The sequence below is a fragment of the Talpa occidentalis genome, unplaced genomic scaffold (assembly GCF_014898055.3).
Source record: "Talpa occidentalis isolate TD23 unplaced genomic scaffold, MPIMG_talOcc4v2.1 talOcc4.1106, whole genome shotgun sequence".
NCBI classification, from domain to species: domain Eukaryota; kingdom Metazoa; phylum Chordata; class Mammalia; order Eulipotyphla; family Talpidae; genus Talpa; species Talpa occidentalis.
The window spans coordinates 1,687-8,561 of NW_023601112.1; the positions used below are offsets into that span (position 1 = coordinate 1,687).

General features: G+C 50.4%; 1 protein-coding gene across 1 annotated transcript; it reads right to left on the minus strand.

Annotated features, from left to right (window-relative positions):
- Positions 1-2,433: 2,433 nt before the first annotated feature.
- On the minus strand, positions 2,434-6,522 carry LOC119239753 (uncharacterized; the record flags this gene model as incomplete). Its single annotated transcript, XM_037504171.1, has 6 exons — positions 6,333-6,522; positions 5,649-5,835; positions 5,381-5,536; positions 4,706-4,787; positions 3,422-3,491; positions 2,434-2,528 (listed from the first exon to the last, which is right to left on the minus strand). Coding segments are annotated over exons 1-6 (780 nt in total), but the record flags the coding sequence as incomplete, so codon positions are not given.
- Positions 6,523-6,875: the final 353 nt, after the last annotated feature.

Here is a 6,875-nt window from a genome sequence, read left to right on the forward strand (position 1 = left end):
GAAATAAAATATTCTTGAGAAATTTACCTGTGAAAAAGTAAAATCTGAGACTTGCTAGATAAGTCTTGCTTTTTTAAAAAATACATATATTTTTTTGTTTTTAGTACTGACAAACTGTTGAATCACAATTGAACAGTAGAGCTAGAATGAACCTCAAGCAAAATCTGGCTTCCATGAGGCAGCATTTACCGTGTCTGCCTTACACACAGAAATGTCTGTTTGACTCCCCAGTGGAGCCAAAAAAAGATTGCATCCAAAAGGAAATATATTTTAATACACAAAATTGGGGCAAATGGCTCAAAATCTTCAAACCTTATAGTTTCCCCCTATATGTAAACATTGTAGTCTCATTTGCATAACAGAAAATTCCAGGTACTTTATCACTCTTGCACAGCTTTAAAAGATAGTGGCCTTTCTATTTGATGTCATGGATCAAGATATTTAAAGTAAATCTGGAATGTGATCTATACTTGCTAAGCAAAAAAAAAAAAAAAAAAACGATTGGAGATAGAAGTTTTTTATCACCAAACTTCAAAAAAAGGACATTTTAATTATAAAAAGTAGAATGAATATAGATTTCTTTTTAGCAAATTTATGGAAAATGTATTCTGGTTTCCTGATGTACCTTTTTTTCATCTTGCAGCCAACTCTTGAAAACTTAGACATTGATGGACATTAATCCTCTGACTGGTCTTGGGGAGCCATAAACTCAGAGGACTCCAGAGCCCACCCTGGAGTGGAGAGTGGGGTTCACATTTCCAGAGCCTGCACTGAGTGTGCTGTGTAAAAGTTTAGGTTAGCCAGCTTTTGGCCAACCACATCGCAGTGAAAGGCATCAAGTGGACACCATGTTGTGGTTTGCTGTTTTACGATCCCAGAGCCTTGTGCGGTCCGTGTCAGAAATCACTAGTGGCCCCAAAGGCCAGAACATGGCCCAGTTCCACTGCTACATTATTTATTTATGCAGTTTTCTTCCCTCCTATTCCTGAGGTGTAGGCCACTGTGGTCACTGATGCTATTTGTGTAACACTGTCCTTTGGGATCTGAAGGCTTGAATCAAATGAATACCAACTGTGAAGAAAAACTGAAATCAGGAAGGAGACATGTTTATGGTTTTCCACAGTCTTCCCACCAAGTTTTCACCCTTGTTTCAGTACCTGTTTGACTTCTCAGGCTTCTGAGACAGAACACTGTCAAGACTACCAGCATATGAAACAGGACAGGGCCTCCCTGGTGGCGCAAGGGGTTAAGCACCTCACTGAAGCTGTCCGCGCCCTCTGCAGCATGAGTTCGATCCCCGGTCGGCCAGGGAGAAACCCACATGTCACAGCAGACCTCTCCCCTCTCACCTGCTGCCAGGTCTCCGGGTCTCTTCCTTATTCAACAATAAACAGAACATCAGTCAGAGGTGATTTTGAGACTTTCTTTAGCAACCTTTCAACCAATTATCAATGACTTAATCTACTAAATTTTTGTCAAGTTTGGGAAGCCCTTAGTTGTCTTTCTGGATTCCTCTCCTCTGCGTGCAAGCAGAAAATTTCACCCAATGTTACTTTGAGCCACCCCCTGATCTGTGTCCCCTGGAGTGTACAAATGATCCCACGCCCCATAGATGAAACATCAACCTACCCCACTTTTCCTTTTCCGGCAGAATTGTTACGTTTCAACTTGCATCCAGTCTGGCGGAGCTCAGAATCACCAATCATGGACCTCTTTCTTCCCCAACAAGCCTGCTGCCTCAGGACTTGTACACTGGTCCTGGCAGCCCATCTCTGCTTCACGAACTCTTCTTATGCATCCGGGACCTTGTCCACCCCCTTTGCTGCCATGGCACCACCACGGTGCTCCCGGACTCCTTGTTTAGACCTGGTCCCGGTTGCAGACCTGTGAGGGAACTCTCATCCTCAGTCCGACCTGAGCAAGCACCAGCTCCCTCCAACCCCTCCCCCACTCCACTTGCACCAGGCAATAGCTAGGCACCCAAAGGGTGCCAACCACCGAACACTCCAGGCTTATACCCCAAACCCCTCTCCTAAAAAGCTTTGGAGGCTCCTGAGGATTCACGCCACTTTAGCAGCAGGAAGGCACAAGAGCAGCTTCTCTGGATCCAGGCGTAAGGGTAAAGAAGGTCAGAGCCCTAGACACTTCTTTGGCTTTGAGTGTTCTCCCTATGTAATTCCTAGTGAAGTACCCAGTTGCAGGCCAAGCAGCAGGGTCATGGCTGAATATTTGGCTCTGGTCTGCACAGAGTACGTAGAAGCAGAGCTGTGGGACCTGGATCCTAGGCTTCCCAGTCCCTTGCAAATATCTACCGTTTCTTGGAAATCTCTGGGTTCTCTTGGGGTCTCCTCCTTTCGTTGTAGGTCCTCTCAAAGCAATTCTCCAACACGTTTTGCCCTCTCATGCTAGCCTCTGTGATGTCTCTCAACTCACATGCACCTCTTCACGCAGGCCCACCACTCCAGGCTCCAGGTGAACACCATCAGATCGACCCCGAGTCTCCACTCCCAGTCTGTTCGGCATTCGGACTGCAGGATAACCACAGGCCAATGGAGCTAGAAGATTTAGCAATCCTCATTCACCTAACAACCCATCCCCTCCATTTTGCCAGTAATCCAGACATCAGTTTCTCTTGCCGAGTATGAATACAGCAGTCATGACCTCCAAAAACAAAGTGCAACGGGATCTAATGCTACAGCAGAATAAAACCAAGTTCAACTCACTTAGGGCCAAAACAAGGTGGTTATTGCCAACAGCAGATGATCCATCCAGTCTGCTGCCAAAGCCACTGCTTATTCGAGGGGTGACCCACTCCATTCACTCACAGCATCGGCCCTCACTTGCCAGCAGCCATCAGGCTTCCTGACCTACTACAGGTGCGGTCTCAGCCACAAGCCATACACAGCTTCCTCCCCCAGGCTACACTCAGATCATGGGCACTTTACTCTCCTGGGGGCATCAGCCAATCCTCACGGGTACTCACTGCTGGCACTCCAACACTAGGCTTTCATTACCACAAATGTGACAAGCAGATCCAAAGGCACATGGGTCGGGGACCCGTGAGGACCAAGATCCAGGAGTGCCTGCCTCCTCCAATCTGGTCTCTACCCAAAGCCACGTTCCTCACCTGTCCCCTGAGGACAGTTCCTTAGCTCCTCACCCTACTACAAACGTTAACTGCGCATCACCACAGCTGAGTTCAAGCAGCTCACCCACCTTCACTAACACCCTCAGGCTGCTTCATATCTCTCAGGTTTTCCCAACCCGGCACATCACCCTGCCAGCAAGCCCCAGCCTACCGGTGAGATGCTTATCCTTGCATCGGCACTGGGCGAGCTCCCAATGATAAACTGTGGTCCTCCTTTTTCCCCAGGTCAGCTGCCTCAGGAGTGACCTGATCCTCGCGTCCCATCTCCCTCACACCAAGTCTTGTCCTGGAGCTCCTGGACCTTGTCCACCTCTTTTGCTGCCATGGCACCTCCAGTGTGACCCTGGACTCAGTTTGCAGAGCTGTGAGGAACACTCAACCTCAGCCCGGCCTCTGAGCAGCCACCATCTCCCTCCAAATCCTCCCCCGCTCCACCTGCACAGAGGTATGCACCCTCAGAGGGTGCCGACACTGAGCACTCCATACTTGCACTCTATACCCCTCCTCCTCCCCAGGGCTTCGGAGGCCTCCTGCGGACTCACGCCAGTGCAGCGGCAGGAAGGCACCAAGGCAGCTTCTCTGTGGTTCAAGGTATAAGGATAAGAATCTCTGAGCTTTTGAGGCATTTTCGGGTTTTGAATGTTCTCTCTACACCATTTGTAGTGAGATGCCCAGGTACAGGGCAGGCGGGATGCCAGAAGGCCTCCAGACCTCCAGGCGAATCTTTGGCCTCTCTAGGCTCACACAGGGCAGGCAGGAGAGGGGTTATTGGCGTGCAGAGGCTGGAAAGCTTCCCAGCCCTTGGTGAATATTACCCTTTCTTTGTACTCTCTGGTGTTCTCCTCGCTCAGTGGTTTCTCTGGTGTTCTCCTCGCTCAGTGGTTTCTCTGGTGTTCTCCTCGCTCAGTGGTTGCAAGTCCGATGCACTCCACCCTCTGATGCTGACTTTTAGGCTGTCTTGGCTCAGGTGTGCCCCCTCATGCATGCTCAAACCTCCATTCCCCCGTGTCTGCCATCAGGCATAAGTACCGTGGGTCTAGGTTCCCCGTCTCCTCTATATTCAGGCCACAGGTGATACCCACTGGCCCATGGCGCAAGAAGCCTGCATGCAGTGTAAGTGAAGAAGCATCGGGCTTTTCTGCCCTCCCGCATCAGGATTGATGAAGGGTCCCTGAGTTCCTGAATGCATGCCTGATGGCGGGCACCTGCAATACAGTGTGGCCATATGTAAATGGGATTCACCGGGGCTAAGGCTGGGCTTTTAAAGGCGGCGTCACGGCAACAACAGTAAAGTACAGCAGAGAGCGGAAGAGCAAAGAAACAGAACACCGGAGAATGCTGGAGAACCCACACAAAGTTAACACTTGCTGGGTGCTAGGAGACCTACCAGCTTTCCGGCCCCCAGCACCCCTTCCTGCTGTGTCCCTGGTAAATCCAAATAAAAGCCTGAAAAGCCACTGAGGGCTCCAAGACGACCGACTCCTTTACCCCATCTACTCGGGTCCAAGAAAACCTGTGTTGTGCCCATTCCTGCCTCTACACTGCGCAATATTTTACCCAAAAATCAACCACCTCAGAGTTATTCGCCAACGATCCACACATCAGTTTCCTTGGTGAGCATGAAGAGTACAGCCATGATCTGCAAAAATAAACAGAATGCAACTGGATTTCACAGTAACAGATTAAAACCAAGCTCAACTCACTAAAGGGTCAAACAGGGTGCTTGTTGGCAACAGCACATGATCCAGCCAGTCTGCTGCCAAAGCCACTGCTCATTCAAGGGGTGACCCACTCCTTTCACTCACAGCATCTGCCCTCACTTGCCAGCAGCCATCAGGCTTCCTGACCTTCTCCAGCTGTGGTCTAGGCAACAAGCCATAAAATGCTTCCTCCCCCAGGCTGAGCTCACTCCGACAGACATCGGCAACACAGTATACTCTTGAGTATACATCCCCCAATCCCCAGGGGTACTCTACGCTGACACTCCATCACTTGGCTTTCATTGCCACCGATATGACAAGCAGACCCCAGCACTAAGACCAACCCCAAAGACACTTGGGTCGGGAAACTTGGAGAACAAGCTCCACGTGTGGGCTCCCTCTGGTTCCCTCTTCCACTATGGTCTCCACCCAAAGTCACATTCCCCACCCGTTCCCTGAGGATGGTTCCTCAACTACTCACCTTGTGCATAAGTTAACTGGCCATCACCACTGATGACTTTACGCAGCTCACCTGCCTTCCCTACCATCTTCGGGCTGCTTAACAGCCTTCCCGACCTTGGCGCTAGCTTCTTGCTTATCCAAGTGACTCCTGTGCCTGGCTACAGAGAAACTCACAAAGGTCTGCTTTACACCACCGAGGACACCACCACGCCTTGATGCTTCTCTCCTGGGGAATAAAAGTGATACCATTCACCACCAGAATACCACAGACCTAACATCAACCTGCCAGCACTCCCCAGCCTACTGGCTAATTGGTAGTCCATCAGTTTTATCCTTACATCCGCACTGGGCGAGCTCCGATTGATGAACCTCCTCTTTCTTCCCCAGCAAGCCTGTGCCTCAGGACTGTGGGGTGGTCCTCACGGCCCATCTCTTTCACACTAGGTCTTGTCCTGTAGCTCCCAGAGCTGGTCCACCTTTGCTGCCATGGTACCTCCAGCATGGTCCTGCACTCTGTTTGCAGATCTGTGAAGGAACACACATCCTCAGCCCAGCCTCGGAGCAGGCACCACGCTCCTTCAACCCCTCCCCCGTTCCACCTGCACCAGGGAATGGGGAGGCGCCCACAGAGGGTGCCGGCCACCGAGCACTCCATGCTTGCACTCCCCACCCGTCCTCCTCCCCAGGGCTTTGGAGGCCTCCTGCGGATTCACGCCAGTGTCGTTGCAGAAAGACAGCAGGACAGCTTCTCTGTGGACCACGGCATGAGTGCAAAGAAGTTCTGAGTCCTAGAGGCTTTTTTGGGCTTCATATTATTCCTTCTATGCCATTTGTAGGGAGGGACCCAGGGGCAGGGCAGGCAGGAGGCCCAGGGGACCAAGAGGCTGGAAGGCCTCCTGGCTGTTGGTGAATCTTTGAGATCTCTGGGCTCTCACAGGGTAGGCAGGAGGTGTGGGGGAAAGGGGAGGGGTGTGCTTGGGGTCCAGAGGCTGGCAGGCTTCCATTCCCCAGCAAATACTTACCATTTCTTTGGACTCTCTGGAGTTCACTCCTGGTCTCTTCCTCTCTCAGCCATGGAGAGTCCTTGCGCTGCCGTTCTCCAACGCACTCTGCCCTCTCTGATGCTGCCCTTATATGCTCAGTCCCTTGATTCAGGTGCACCCCCTCATGCATGCCCACACCTCCACTCTCCAGGTATCCGCCATCAGGCATGAGTACCTGGAGCCCAGGCTCCAAAGCATCTCCTGCATTCAGGGCGCAGGTGATACCCACAGAGGCCAATGGCGCAAAAAGCCTGAGCAATCTTCATTTACCCAACACTAGCATTTTCTTTTCTTTATTTCCCATGTGATTAGCTTTTCCATAAATTTTATTTTACATATTGTTTGCATCACTTTTCATCTTTGTGTAATGTATGCACCTTCATCTTGCTTGCTGTCCCCATACAATTGTTTTAAAAGACAATTTAGATGCTGAGCAAGGAGTTAAACTTAGGGGTTTGACTCCAAATGCCAGTCCCATTTCAGTAAAAGTTGCTGTCAAATATTACCTGTGAACTAACTTCT